The 15,488-nt window shown below is 46.3% G+C and overlaps 1 protein-coding gene across 9 annotated transcripts in view; it reads right to left on the reverse strand.

Moving 5' to 3' along the window:
• The window catches only part of csnk1g2b (casein kinase 1, gamma 2b), a 47,689-nt gene that overhangs the window by 13,259 nt on the left and 18,942 nt on the right, over positions 1-15,488 (reverse strand). For 5 of the 9 annotated variants that reach the window (XM_063201563.1, XM_063201567.1, XM_063201559.1 and 2 more), the window contains exon 4: positions 624-775. In XM_063201563.1, the coding sequence (XP_063057633.1) occupies positions 624-775 (152 nt within the window). The remainder of the gene's footprint in view (positions 1-623; positions 776-15,488) is intronic. The other 4 variants (XM_063201564.1, XM_063201568.1, XM_063201562.1 and 1 more) reach the window with 1 other exon arrangement.

Genomic DNA, 15,488 nt, shown 5'->3' on the forward strand with positions numbered 1-15,488 from the left:
TGTGTGTGTGTGTCAGTGCTTTACGACTGAGTTATACCCCTTCCTTATCTGCCTTTTTGGCTAAAATTAGAAACTTGACCTCAGTTTTCTGAGCAGTCTCCTTAGTTTTCTATGCAGTGCTCCAATATCATTGCCTTTTGTTTTTTTTACTCTCCGTTTGGCAAGCCTTGAGAGTTTGCCTGTGTTTGCTCTCCATTTGTGTCTTTGACATAAGTCTTTTCATTTTTTGGTGTCTGACCATTTGCCATGTGATTTTTAAACACTGAGTATCAAAAACAGTTTGGTATACACTGTTCAATTGCTGTTATGCAAATCAAAAGCAACAGCCAAAATCATGAGATGACACTTGACTAGGTACCCAGAAAAGATAAAGGTTTTGCATAATCATAATGGCTGTGTCTGATACAGCTAACCCACAACCCACCTGGACTAAAAAATGTTCTGCGGGAAACACTGCCTGGGGTTTGGTTTTTAAAAAAACTCAAGACTGCTGAATGGTTGCGTGTTGGCTGCGCAATACTTTTGTGATAACTACAGACCGCAGTATGGTAACTTTAAGCGAGACCGTTGTGTGTTTTGGTCATCAAGGCGGGCGACAATACAATGTAAGTGTGGCGTCTCACCAGCTGTATGGCGATCATGAGGACGGTCTTGAGGGAGAAGGTGCGGTCGCAGAGGTCGAACAGGTCCTCCAGGCTGGGCCCCAGCAGCTCCAGCACCATGGCGTTGTACTTCCCGCATGGGCCAAAGTAGTACACCTGAGGGATGCCCTCTGCTGGCAGGGAGGAAACATAACAACAAAGCTCACGTCAGTCACAGATCAGGCTTGTCTGATTGTTTCCATTTATAGCTTGTTAAGCAGCTGTGGCATATATGTGGCAGGTAATACAATTCACAAGACATTTTCAAATCCAAAAATCAAATGAATAAATTAAGTAAGCTTGTTCAGAACTAAAAACAAAGCTGCCTCTTATTCTCAGGGCCGGCAGGGAAAGATAGAATATGCTTAATTCATAAGGGACAACCACAAAGTTCACAAAGGGGGAGGTTCACCTCCAGTTAACAAAAGACCACGAGTGACTCCACAATGTCAAATCCTACACCTTGTTGTATACAGGTCACAAATCAGGTGACACGAGTGAGCGAGAGAGACAAGCCCTGGGGCTAAACAGCATCGTCACTGACATAATTACTGTAGAATCACACCACATGTCTAAAAATAGACTGAAAGAGACAATCAGGCCCTGAAGCGGTGTGGACACTTTGGACAAGGAAATAAAACAGAACTTTGTACTTTACTGTAAAGGTCATCAATAGACAAATGGAAAAAAATAAAAAAGCAGAAGTCAATGTTTGAATCATTGGTTGAAGCTTTTAGGAGGGCACTGTCTGGCACGTGTCCATCCCATAATACACGGATGAGAAGCAGAACTGGTGAACTTCTAACCTCCTGCGATCATGACACAGTGCTACTGTCTGTGTGACGCATTGTTTCCCCACACATAAATGTGAATACCGTAATCCACATCAGCCCATGATTTGATCCAATGACATCGCACACATTCACAGCATCAGGCCACCAACATGGCATATCGTAGAGATGTGTGACAAATATCAGTGATGTGTGTGATGTGAGCAGTAGTAGTTGGATATGACAGTGAATTTTATTCCATGTAAGCCAAACTGATGACTTCTCCTTTGGGGATTTCACACATAACTTTAAGTCCCTCTTCTAATACACAGCACAAGCTCTGCTACAGCTGCATCCACAGTGCTGTTCTGAAAATCAAAACTGTGACATTCTGCTTTTTTTAACCAAACTAACCAAGGGAACATTTCAAGTTCACACACACAATTTCTGTAGACTTTAGGAGACAGCGCGAGTCATCTAATCAAACCTAAATGAGCTCCAAGCATGCTTGCTAAAACGACTGAAGCCTTTGTGCAAGTCCACAGGCTCTTATTCTGCAGGAAAAACAGTACTGTGTGTTTCAAGAGGCAACTTGCAGGGGGTTGTGTGACTCAAACTCCAAACTCCTTGTCCAAGTCAGCAGGTCAGGAGGTCTTGCTGTCTGCCTGCCAGCTGCACATTCACAACACCCACAAGAGCCCTAAGCCCCTGACAAACCAACAGAGAGATAGCTACTCATATTTACAAACACAGACATGCTCAGCAGTCAGCACACACGCACAGAGGGTATGGACAAATGGAGGGGAAATACACAGATAGCTCACACACACGCACACGCAGACACACTGACGCGCGCACACGCACACGCAGACACACTGACGCGCGCACACGCACACGCACACGCACACGCACACGCACACGCACACACACACACACACACGAGTCTTTATGTAATGTCAGCATGGACGGCTAGCTAAGCCTAATTTTCAGAGAATACAATCCAATTGGATAGGAACTACTTGTACAGGAGAGGCCCGATATTGGGTCGTTCATTCTACCTGGCTGGCAGACCTCTATAGAAAGCCCAAAGGAGAGCTAACAAAGGCATCTCACACCAACATCGGGGGGGGGGAACGGTTGCAAACTGCTCCAAAAACGGTTTCCAAAACAAAAAATAACTAAATTCTACTCAGTGTGTGTGTATAGTCACTTCACAATGGGTGAGAAAGATGTACATTTCCACATAACTCAAATGCCTGTCCCTTGGGGAGAGGTATTCGGTGAAAGAAGGGAGTCAGACTCCCGAAACAAAAAGCAGAGAGAAAGGAGGCCTTTGAACAGCGGCAGCAGCAGTAGGCCGGGTGTCAGGTTCTCACGACGCCGCTGCTGTGCAAGAGTTGGGAAGCCCTTGAGCAGTTATCAGTCACAGTCTCTCTGATCTCTGGCGATTCTCACCCGCAGCACACAGGCAGGCAGGCAGGCAGGGGCTTTCCCAGCACAACCCAGGCACGCACACACGCACACCAGCAGATAACTTAGGAACACCAGGGGTGTAAACTGGCACCATTTACCAGACAAATGTTGGGTGAAATATAGTAAAATATAGTGTCTGGTAGATTTTTGGCCCAATTTCATAATTCACTGTTGAGTGGCTGGTGAGTGGTGAATTTTAGTATTTGTGTGTACCAGGAATGGATATTGCAATTCACAAAATATAATCTTTCACCAGCCACAGACACACACATACCCAACAACCAGCCAATTCCTGGTAAGTTGTCTAAGAAGAAAGGTTTCAGGCCCTTTTCCATTTACTTGTTGATGGCTAATAAAGGATCACATTGTGTTAAGTTGACTTACACTGCTGACACACAAACAGACAACAGAGTGGAATACTGACACAATCAGGCTAACAGGAGAGGCACACACAATACGTCAGACTTCATTGGAGCACTACCCTGTCTTTCTCTGTGCGTGCGAGAGAGAGAGAGAGAGAGAGAGAGAGAGAGAGAGAGAGAGAGAGAGAGAGAGAGAGAGAGAGAGAGAGAGAGAGAGAGAGAGAGAGAGAGAGAGAGAGAGAGAGAGACCAAGAGAGAGACCAAGAGAGAGACCAAGAGAGATTGCAAGGTTCACCTAGAACTGAAAAAAAAGCCTGAATGAAACCGCAAAAAAAAGTGATGAGAATGCAATTATTAAAATGATACATTTTCCGCTATTAAGGTGAGCATTAGGGAAATGAAAAAGTGCTCTGGAGTTTGCGTGCCCTGAATGGATGATGTATCCTGGTCCTCACTACAGTAGGCACCGGTGACGATCTGGGCGGCTGATTCGGAGCGCGCAGGACAAGACAGGACAGGACAGGCGTGCCAACAAAGGCACTTTGTCACCGTCAGCTGAGCAGAATGCTCCACCACCACGCCCCGAGGTTGACCTAAAGGAAACCCACACACACTGGCCAACGTCACCCAGTGTTATTTGTGTGTGTGTGTGTGTGTGTGTGTGTGTGTGTGTGTGTATGTGTGTGTGTGAGCGCGACAGTGTTCCCTTTCAGAAAGCCATTTCCCATTGTGTGGAGAGGCTGTATGCACGGCTGTGTGCGGAAACAGTGTGTCTGTGTGTACATTTACGCTGTTATGCTGCCATTACGTGCAAGCATGTGTACAGTATTTATGTAGTGTATGAGGTGATTCTAAAATCACCCCTGTTAGAACTGTTGGATGGGTGGAGTAAATGCAAATACAAAGTGAAGCCAAGCCTTGGTAGAACGAAAACCCAGTAGAACCGGGTCTATGGGTAAGGGGCTTATGTATGTGTGTGGGGGAGGGTGTGCGTATGTGTGCGCACGCATGACTTGTGTGCATGAAATGTGCATGAATGTGTTTACAGGTGTTTACACTATGTGTTTGCCCGTCCGCCGTCCGTCCGGCCAGCCAGCCAGCTACACCTCGACCCCAGGCCTGTGCCACGCGTGCCATTCCTAACCCCTGCTGCCAACAACCGCCACCAGCACTGCAACAACCCTCCCAGGCATCCAAACTGGGCAGCTGCTGTCCTGAGGGTACCCTGGCACAGTCAGGATAAGTAGTAGTAGGAGGAAGAGGAGGTGGAACAGAGGAGAGGAGAGGCGAGGAGAGGCGAGGAGAGGAGACGACAGAGAGGGAGGGAGGGAGGGAGGGATTAAGGGCCGGATTTACCTGACAACATCAGGACACGTCACGCACACAAGACTCTGGCGACAAACCAAACACACAGACACAGACAGACAAGACGACACAGATTGCCGTGCAGGCGGACGACAGGCGGCTTGGGGAGATCCTCGGCAGACTGACTGACAAGAGTAGTCTGCCGTCTGCGCGCGCGGTCACTGTGGACAGGCGGGATTTGGCAGGTAGCGTGGAGCGTGACGGATACAGCTTTCTGCCTCAGCCTCTGCCGCTGTCTCAGCGGCATCCAGGAAGCTGACTCATCACAAAGCCCCAAATCAGGGGAGAGAGGGAGGGAGGAGTGTGGGAAAAAGAGTGAAAGGGAGAGAGAGAAGGGGAGGGGAAGGGAGAGGATAAAGGGAGCTGTGCACGTGTGAGTGCCACACCAGCAATCGGCAAGGGAGGGTGAGCCCTCTTTTTCCCCATCCTGAGCACTTCATCCTCCCCCAGCAGCAGCAACAAATTGCTAACAGCAAACAACTTGATCAAACTCTCAAACAGAGCCCACAGAGTGCAAACCATGAGGCTGATCGGCCTCTAGAGAAATACACTGTAATAATATAACTTTAAGGAGTAAGCGGGACATCTGTAGGAAAGCCGCCCGCCAGGGAAAATACTTTGATATCAGACGAAGTCACAACAACAGGAAAACAGGGGGAGGAAGGAGAGCAAGAGAGAGAGGGAGGGTGGAGAGAGAGAGGAAAAAAAGGCACCCCAAGCTGAAACAAATGGCGCGATGTAATAAAAGGCAATCATGTCGGGCAGTCATTTCCTGCCGCACTTCCCCGAGAGTGCTGCCCTGCTGTTCACCGTGGCTGGACCGACGGCGCTTCAAAAAGAAAAAAAGAAAAAAAAGGAAAAGAACCAGAAAAAAGAGCCCCCTGAACAAAACCCATTGCGAGACAACCATACAGTCTACAGCAGTGCAGAGGAGACGGGAAACCCCCTACTCCTCATTCCAAACGCAAAATCTCTCTCCTGGTCATTTTTCCATCCCTCTTGCCCCCCTTTTCCCTCCCTCACTCTGCCTTTCTGCACAGCTCACATCTCTCTCACCCTTTCTCGCGCTACAATTGTGTGCATTGTGGCAGTGCAAGCGAGAGCAGAGCGCTGGGCTGGGCTGGGGTTTTGGCTAGCAAGCTAGCCGACTGGCTGGGATGGGCTGGGCTGGCCATGCTGTTAGGCCAGTGGCCAGACACAATGGAATGCCTGCCACTCAGCTCCTCAGCTCCGGACTCCCATCCCCTATCCCAGGCCCAAGGCCCAGGCCCAGGCAGACTGGGTCACAAAGGAGGAGCTCCGCATAAAAGATTCAGCAGGCCAATAACAAAGAGGAGCAGGAGAGAAGAGGAAACCCAAGCACAAGGAGCCAAGGAGAGAATGAGAACAGTGTGTGAGAGAGATGACAGAGAGAGAGAGAGAGAGTAAAAGAGAGGGTAAAGGGGGGAGAGAGAGAGAGAGAGAGAGAGAGAGAGAGAGAGAGAGAGAGAGAGAGAGAGAGAGAGAGAGAGAGAGAGAGAGAGAGAGAGAGAGAACAACAGAGAGAACACGAGAGAGAGAGAGAGAGCAAGAGAAAGAGAGTACAAGAGAGTGAGAGAAACTTAAGACAGCAAGAGAGCATGAGCGAGAGAGAGAGAGATAGAGAAAAAGAGATAGAGGGAACCGTGTAAGAGATAGACCAAGAAAGCACAGAACGAAAAAGACAGAAACCAAAGACAGCATTGGGGCCAAGGCCTCAAGAAAGAGAGAGAGCCCAGTAGAGCAACTGAAACAGAAACAGAGCGACGTCAGCATCAGCATGAGGGGAGGGGCTGGTGTGATGTGACGAAGCGATGAGGAGAGATACGAAGCGATGAGGAGAGAGAGAGAGAGAGAGAGAGAGAGAGAGAGAGAGAGAGAGAGAGAGAGAGAGAGAGAGAGAGAGAGAGAGAGACCTGCTGCAGTGAGAGTGAAGAGTGAGAGCACGAGCTGCAGTGAGAAGAGGAGAGGAGAGGAGAGCAGAGGAGAGGAGTGCAGGTGCCAGCCGCCCCAGGATGTTCGGCGCAGCACAGCAGGGCTTACGCCACGCAAGCAAGCAAGCAAGCAACCAAGCACCCGCCAACCACACAACACCTGCTCTGCTCTGCTCACAGCTCAGCCACGGTGGTGGTGGCAGTGACGTAGGCGAGAGCAGAGACAAAAAGCAGAAGCAGCAAGGGGACTTTTAGCTGATGGCAGCCCAGCTGACCTAGTACGGGAATGTGTTCACACCGCCCAAGACACACACAGACACACACACTTTCTACCCCTAAAGCTACATTCACAAGCATCACTGCTAGTTACTAGTTCCTCGCTCGCTCGCCTACCTGCAATTTGCTTATGGAACGTTCGTTAAACGTTCCCACAGGTTTAACTGCCAATGCAAACGCGAGAAGTATTGAACTCTGCATTCCAATTCGTTACTCACTTACACACCTCGCTCAAAGTTCAATTTTTTCAACTCGGAATCCGCCCATATCGCATCGATTGTACACTCCTCGGCAACTCACCTTCTTGTCTCGCTGGGATATATAGACATTCTATTAACTACATTCGCTGAGCGAGTAACTAGCAACGATGTGTGTAAAGTGTGAACGAGGCTTTAGACACACACATGTAATCAGTCCCTCCAGGAATTCGCGATGTTGCGATTTGCAACTTTTTCGCAACTTCAATTAATTCCCGAGAATTCTGCGCGACAGCGCAACTTTAACCAATCACCGGGATTTCCCGCAACTTTGAACCAATCCATGTCCGTTGTAGCAACCCAATGTGAGTAGGCTGCCGGATGTGAGTGCCCGGATATCCGCCCGAGTATTTGCATGCATTTGCATTCATTTCCACCATCAGGAATGCTTTGCGGTAGGGTGGGAGACGTGATGCCTTGTTTTTTTCGTAACATTGGTTAAAAACCTACAAAACTGTTACTTTTCCTTTAAAAAACAAATGTCAATGAAAGAAGATGTGATACATTATGTTTCATATTAGTCTTAGATGAGAAGAAACATTTTTGTTAAGATTTATGTAAAGGTTTATATGTCAAATATCCTGTGGTGTGACTGTAAAATGAATGAAAACTGGAATTTAATATATATATATATACAGTGCCCTCCATAATTATTGGCACCCCTGGTTAAGATGTGTTTTTTAGCTTCCAATTATTTTATTTTTTTTCTAAACAATATGGGACTTTAATGGAAAAAAAGAGAAAAATCCAACCTTCAATACAAGTGCATTTATTCAGTGGGGAAAAAATCCCACATAAAGAAATAATTATTTGACATCAAATAATGTGTGTCACAATTATTAGCACCCCTGGTGTTAATATTTTGTACAACCCCCTTTTGCCAACAAAACAGCACCTAATCGTCACCTATAATGTTTCACAAGATGGGAAAAGACAGAAAGAGGGATCTTCAGCCATTCCTCTTTGCAGAATCTCTCTAAATCATCCAGAGACCTGGGTCCTCTACTCTGTACTCTCCTCTTCAGCTCACCCCACAGGTTCTCAATGGGGTTGAGGTCTGGGGACTGAGATGGCCATGGGAGGAGCTTGAGTTTGTGTCTGGTGAACCATTTCTGTGTAGATTTGGCCATATGTTTAGGGTAATTGTCTTGCTGGAAGACCCAGTGACGACCCATCTTCAGCTTTCGGGCAGAGGGCAACAGATTTTGATTTAAAATGTCCTGGTATTTCAAAGCATTCATGATGCCATGCACCCTAACAAGGTTCTCAGGGCCTTTGGAAGCGAAACAGCCCCACAGCATCACTGACCCACCCCCATACTTCACAGTGGGTATGAGGTGCTTTTCAGCATGCGCATCTTTCGTGGCACGCCAGACCCACTTAGAGTGTTTGTTGCCAAAAAGCTCAATCTTGGTCTCATCTGACCAAAGCACACGGTCCCAGTTGAAGTCCCAATACCGCTTGGCGAACTCCAGACGTTTGCGTTTATGATTGTGAGTGAGAAAAGACTTTCTCCGTGCATGCCTCCCAAACAGCTTGTTGGCGTGTAGACAGCGCCTGATGGTTGATTTGGAGACTTTGTGACCCCAGGATGCTACCATTTGTTGTAATTCTGTAACAGTAAGCTTTGGAGATCTTTTGATTTCTCTTACCATCCTCCTCACTGTGCGTGGTGGCAAAATAAATTCGGGTCCTCGTCCAGGCTTGTTTACCACTGTTCCAGTTGTTTTGAACTTCTTAATTATTCCTCTCACAGTGGATATGGGCAGCTGCAGTTGAGTGGCAATCTTCTTGTAGCCTCTGCCTGACCTGTGAAGGTCGACGCACATCTGCCTCACTTGTATGCTGTGTTCCTTTGTCTTTCCCATGTTTAAGAGTGGATAAGAGAAATGGCCTCGTGTCACGTCATATTTATACCCCAGGGAAGCAGGAAGTGATGAATTACTAATTAAATGTTCCTACATACTCTGGTAAACTTTGTAAACTACTGTAGAAATGACAGAAATGCTTCAATTATATTTATTTCCTGGGAATTGTTAAGGGTGCCAATAATTGTGGAACAGGTGATTTAATGAAAAATAATTATTTTTTTAGTCAGGGATTTTTTTATTTTCTTACAATTCATTTGAGTTGAAGGCTACATTTTCCTACAATTTTCAGTGTGACAGTATTCTTCTGCAATAAACACTGAATTTATTTTAAGGCTTTTAACACATCTCAACCAGGGGTGCCAATAATTGTGGAGGGCACTGTATATATAAATTAACCAACAACATTTTGAATAATGTATGAAGCATTTGGCATGATTGCATAAACATTAACTTCATATTAAGATATGTGAATGTGAAAAAAACTCAAGACAGTAATATTAACTACAAGTTCAATTTCGTAACACATATTGCGTCCTGTGGGGTGACATGTATGTCAATGCTTGTGAACAGGCAGCTGCAAGGCCAACTACAAGGGTCTTAAAGACTGGCTCCTAACCAGTCAGTACCTCAGTTATTGGAGAGTGCTGCGGAAGCTTAAGGTGACAATTAACCTCTTAATATGTCTTCATGTTGCAATGTTTCTGTCACGCAATGCTTAGGTTCATTTTATGGTGTCCTGTGGTGTGACTGCTCTTATAGAAGGAAAAAAAGTTTTTTATAAATGAAAACACATATTAAGATTAAACACAATATCATTATCAAGTCAGCATGAGCTCAGATGTCAGTCATGTATACAAAAGGATTAAAATGGCCATAATGCAGTGAATTTCCTGTGATGCGACTTCATTTTCCTGCGGTGTGACACGCCTATGCAATGTGTTGATGCAGGACACATTTTCTCAAAAATGGCAAAGATTAGACGAAATTCCACGGACCACTAAGTGCTTTATTTTTTTCTCTTTCTTTTCTATTTTTTCTCTTTTTTTTTGGCGTTACGCCCTTAAACGTCAACCACCCGGTACCACAGCTACCCGATGTGAGTCGCGCTGTGCGTGTCGCCTGACTGTCCCTTCAGCCTACCGTAACAACTCGGCCTCGCCCCCCGCCGCAAATATCCACCACAGTGCCACACCACCACGGGTCCTCTGGTGTTGTGACTGTTTTAGGACATTTTTTCATATCTAATACTTGCACATTAAGAGTGACAATTGCATCATGGATAGCCTATGTGCGAATGCAGTCATGTTGAATATAGGGTGACCAAACCATGCATCACATTATTTAAACAGCTCGTGTAAACAGTTACCCTGAATGCCCGTGTCTTTTTGGAGATCGGGGGCTTGATGAGCAAAGAGATGGGAGAGAAAATAGTTATGTGCACGCGCGCACACCTCTGCAAAATATCCACCAGACACGAAGGGTTACTGTCTCCAATATTTCTGCGCCCCGTTTGATTCTTTACTGACACATTTAAGTTTACATAGCACAATCAAATGAATAGGCTATGTCTAAATGTACTATTCTCTAGTGTCCAATGTGCCTGGTTTCACATGTTGTTTGGCATCACCAAATAATCTGCACAATATGCGGCTATAACTCAGGCTTTTCGAGTGCTAAATTTAGACCGGGTAAAGTGTCGAGCATGGTCTCCGTCAAAAATATTAAGATTGTCCCGTAACAACTCGGTCTCGGCCCCCGGCGCAAGTATCCTCCCACACAAAGGTCCTCTGATGTTGTGATCGTTTTAGGATATATCGCCTAATAGAAATAAGTTGTGCGTGCGCGCGCTCTGACTGTACAATATCCAGACATGGAGAGACACTGGCTCCAATATTTATATTCAGCGCCTAGTTTAATTCTGCACTGACACTTTTAAATTTACATAGCACAATCAAATGAGTAGGCCATGTCTAAATGCACTAGGCAAGCTCTAGTCACCAATCTGGCTTTGTTGTTTCGGCATCACCAATAATAACGGCACAATATGCAGCATGGTTTCGCGTGTTGTTTTTGCACCACCACATAATAACTACACAATAGCCTATGCGACACAACTGCTGTTTTCTAACTCCGTGGGGAGAAGGCTATGTCCAGATATTCTTTTAACTTGGAGGCTATCAACGTTATGGTTCACTAATGTAAGGAGTAAAACTCAGACACTTTCCGAATGCTAGCTACACTTAGACTGGGTAAGGTTTAATGGTTTTCAATGGCTATTCCAGTGTCTGTGACAGTGCATCTATTTTAGTATTGTACAAACCTTTTCATTTAACATTGCGAAAGTGCAGGATGATTTGCTTAGACACACATGCGCTTCAGAGCAGCTAGAACTGTGTGCAAGGTGACTGCTGCAGTTTTCAGCCCAGTCCTCCTGGATAATGAAAACAAAAGAATGCCGACGAGAAAGTAACGCCGTTATCTTTTATGGATTCCCGGTGAGGTGCCCCCGGTTGAGACAGTTACATTTTCACACCTCCATTTTAAGTTATAATTTCATTTTATTTTTTTATTTTTTTGACCTCAAAAATACCAAAATGACCACACAAAATAATATAAAAACACCAGAGGACTGGAATGTGGCAGTGTCCTTTACTTTCAAGCGTGGGGAAACATATTAAAAATCTCATCTTTCACTTCATGCCGCAACAAAATCGCAACAACACAGTAAGAAGCCCCGCAACTTTTATCACGATTTTCTAGAAATCCCTGTGCACCATCTGGCAATTCAGATCGCAATTTTTTGAGAAAATGCCCGCGATTTCCTGGTGGGACTGTGTAATGCACAGCACAAACACAAATGGGTAAAAAAGACCATTCATACATAGACACAAGTTTACAAACCAGAATACAAACGTCACACACAGAGACAGGTTGAAACGTTGAGCAGCTGCATACCAAAGGCCTAAGCTTGTGTCACAAGAACAGTTCCCCAGTAATGGCCTAACACACAGCAATTCAATTTTACAAAAAAAGTTAAGAAATCATTTAAAAAAGACCATTTCCCACAACAGCCTGCTTCTGTGCAGCTGGCAAGGATGCTGAGCGCACTGAATACATTATTGATGTTGACATAAAAGCTGTATGGTATTTCTGATGCACACCTCCCTCTCCAGTCGGAAGAACTAAGCCTCCTAAACGAATACCCCCAGTGATTACGCACTACGTATTTGTAAGATGTCTCCTCGAGATGACAGAGCCAGAGTGCCATTTTGTTCTTCTGCTTTGCATCAACAACTCACGAACAGACATGTAACATTATGATGTTAGACTGCACCGACTGCCACAGTAAGCCTATGCTAACTACTAAGGGCGGGAATGGCAAAGGAAACAAAGGTGGTAACATGATACCATCAAGACGCTTTAGTATCAATGCAGCATAGCTCTGGGGTGCATTTCTCGAAAGCGTAGTAGCCAACTATGGTAGCTACTTTGTTGGTTGCAGTGCAGTTTCCCATCGACAACTACCCAAGTTGCTAACTGCTAACAACTACGCTTTCGAGAAACGCACCTCTGTTAAGAGGGATACAGAAAGCAAAAAAATAAGCATACTACTTAGACAGGAAGTAGCGTATGCTGTCGAGATGGCAATGTGACGCACACATTTCATAAGCCAAACATTTCTACACATCCTTCTTCGGCACCTTGGCAGGGCTGGCGTGGAGGACCCTGTTTTTAGTCTAGGAATTTAATTCATTTTCAGGCCACTTTGATATGGAGAAGGAATTTCAAGCCTCCCTCTAAGCATCTAACTCACCTATATTATAGCAATTTAAAAATAAAAAAATTTAAATAATAAAAAAATAGAAGTCATGTAAATGGACAATAATAGATTAAACCGTGATTACCCCTTTCATTTGGGCTTATTCGAATGCATTTTCAGCAACTAATTCATTTTGAAACTCTCTACCCGTTTCGTCTGGAGTCCTGGCCTCTCCATGCCAACTGCATTCTACTTAATCTGATCCTCTGAGGATACAGAAAGTTATCCATGTTGCTGAATAAAATAACTCTCTCTTTCCATTCTTTCATTGATTAATTAATTTATTTAATTAATTGTGGTTGTGCTTAATTATTATTAATATGATTTCATACCAAAGCGTGGTGTCAGCGCGGCGCCTTAACGGGCACGTGAGCGGGAGCCCGGACAAGTGCGTGTCGCAACTTGAAAATAGAAATCGAGTCTATTCCCTGCGCAGGTGTGAGCCGACTCACATTTTAATGAATGGGCTGGAAAGGCTAAAATGCAATGCGGATTCCCACGGATAGAACGTGCATGCATCCTGTCCAGCAAAAAGGACAATTAATAACCCAGGCTAAGGTTATGTACACAGCGGTCGTTTGGAGAGGAGTCTAAGGACTGGACGCTATCCATGTCCAGGTCTAAGTGATGCTTTGAGTGTTGAACACAATCACAGCGGCGGTTCTGCTGCGAGTTAGGCAGGGCCTGCATCAGTAACCTTTATGAATAACTAAGACCTCCTCCCCAACCCACTAGCTCCTCCAGCCTTGCACTCCACCATGAGCTTGGGCTGAAAATACAACACTGATTATTATTTCACCTCTCTTAGCACCTGCAAGCAGGCTAATCACTTGTGTTGCCGTCCTGCCGCACATGCAGAGGAAAGCAATCACTCAAGAACCAAGCTCCCATCGTGTCCCATCCCACCCCGACCCCGACCCCTCCCTCACCCATCTCGGCAAGACTAATAAGCTGAGGGCCGTTAATAAGTGCCCTTTCCATCAGTAGAGAGAGAGAGAGAGAGAGAGAGAGAGAGAGAGAGAGAGAGAGAGAGAGAGAGAGAGAGAGAGAGACAGACAGACAGACAGAGAGAGAGACAGAGAGACAGAGAGAGACAGAGAGAGACAGAGAGAGACAGAGAGAGACAGAGAGAGACAGAGAGACAGAGAGACAGAGAGACAGAGAGAGAGAGAGAGAGAGAGAGAGAGAGAGAGAGAGAGAGAGAGAGAGAGAGTGAGCTGGAAGTGGGCTAAGCCTGTAGAGGCTAGCTGGAGGAGGAGGAGGAGGAGGAGGCTGAACTAAATGTCTTGATAAAACACAGGGAACCAAAGACCTGCCGATAACCTCGTCGCCTCTGGGGGAGAGAGGACAGCGGTAGAAGCTGTGATCAGGGTGTGGCATCTTAAACCACCACACCCTCCACAGGGAATCAACACAGCAAGCAGGCATCAACACAACACAGGAAGCCTAAGGCCATCTGTCAACGAAACGCCTAGATGAGGATTTTTACAGCTCTCTTTTAGCACCACAGATGAAGTAGTGCATCTAAAAACACCCATATGAGGCAACTTTGAGAAATAACAAAAAAATAGCATTAAAAAAATCGCCTATAGTATACATCCTATAAGTCAGCAGCATTGTAATATAGCATCTGACAAATGTGCTAGTTGAAGCAGACTCTGGGTGGCATGAGAGAGGGCTTGGTGGTGGGCAGGGCGGGTAGAGATTCACGAGAGCTGCTTCTGCATGGCATTTTTCCCCCCCCTCCACACTAGGAGGAGCCGGCTTTAGCGAGGTCATCGACATCTTTGGAGGCCCATTGATGTGTAACGGGAGCGCTGGAGATATATGATCATGGTGGCGTGGTGGTAAAGGAGGGTATGGGCTGTGCTGTGGGGGTGTGGGCTGGCTGGGTGGGTGGGTGGAGGACGACGGTGGCGGGCTATAAATAGACAGCCCTGCCCCTCCGTCACGAGCTCAGTCGGCGGTGCCTCTGCTGCAGTGCTGCTGGTGCGCAAACATCTCCACCTCCACCAGGCCGGCTGGGCCTGTGACTGAGTGAAGCAAGCGCAACACAACGCAGGGAGGCCGGAGGGAGGGTTTGAGGGGTATGGGGGTGGGGGTCGTATGGTATGTGTTTTTGTTATGGGCGTGTGCGAGTGTGCACACGTGCGTGTTAGCAACCACCACCACCAACAGCTATGCGTGTGAAGACTCCAGGAATGCTACAGGAGTGTGTGCTTATGTATATCCCACAGACTGAAGACTGGAGAGAGAGAGAGAGAGAGAGAGAGAGAGAGAGAGAGAGAGAGAGAGAGAGAGAGAGAGAGAGAGAGAGAGAGAGAGAGAGAGAGAGAGAGAGAGAGAGAGAGAGAGAGAGAGAGAGAGAGAGAGAGAGAGAGTGAGAGAGAGAGAGAGAGAGAGAGAGAGAGAGAACAGTGTGAGAGATAGATGCAGAAAGCAAACAGTGTAATAAGAGGCATAGGAGTGTTGTGGGACATCAGTGTCAGGCCGCTGATCAAATGGAAGAAGGAGGATTTGGACTGTCGGGTCAGTCATCCATCCGCGCGTTTCAACCGTAGGCTCTTAACAGGATCAAAGAGGGCGGCCCCTGACAGGATGCTACTTAAGGCCGTTGCACTCCGTGAGCATCACGGCTAGTTGGCTGGCCCCACCCCCTCCCAACGCTCCACTCCATCCAACGGCCATTCATCAAACCTCT

The sequence above is a fragment of the Engraulis encrasicolus genome, chromosome 6, assembly GCF_034702125.1.
Source record: "Engraulis encrasicolus isolate BLACKSEA-1 chromosome 6, IST_EnEncr_1.0, whole genome shotgun sequence".
Lineage (NCBI taxonomy): Eukaryota > Metazoa > Chordata > Actinopteri > Clupeiformes > Engraulidae > Engraulis > Engraulis encrasicolus.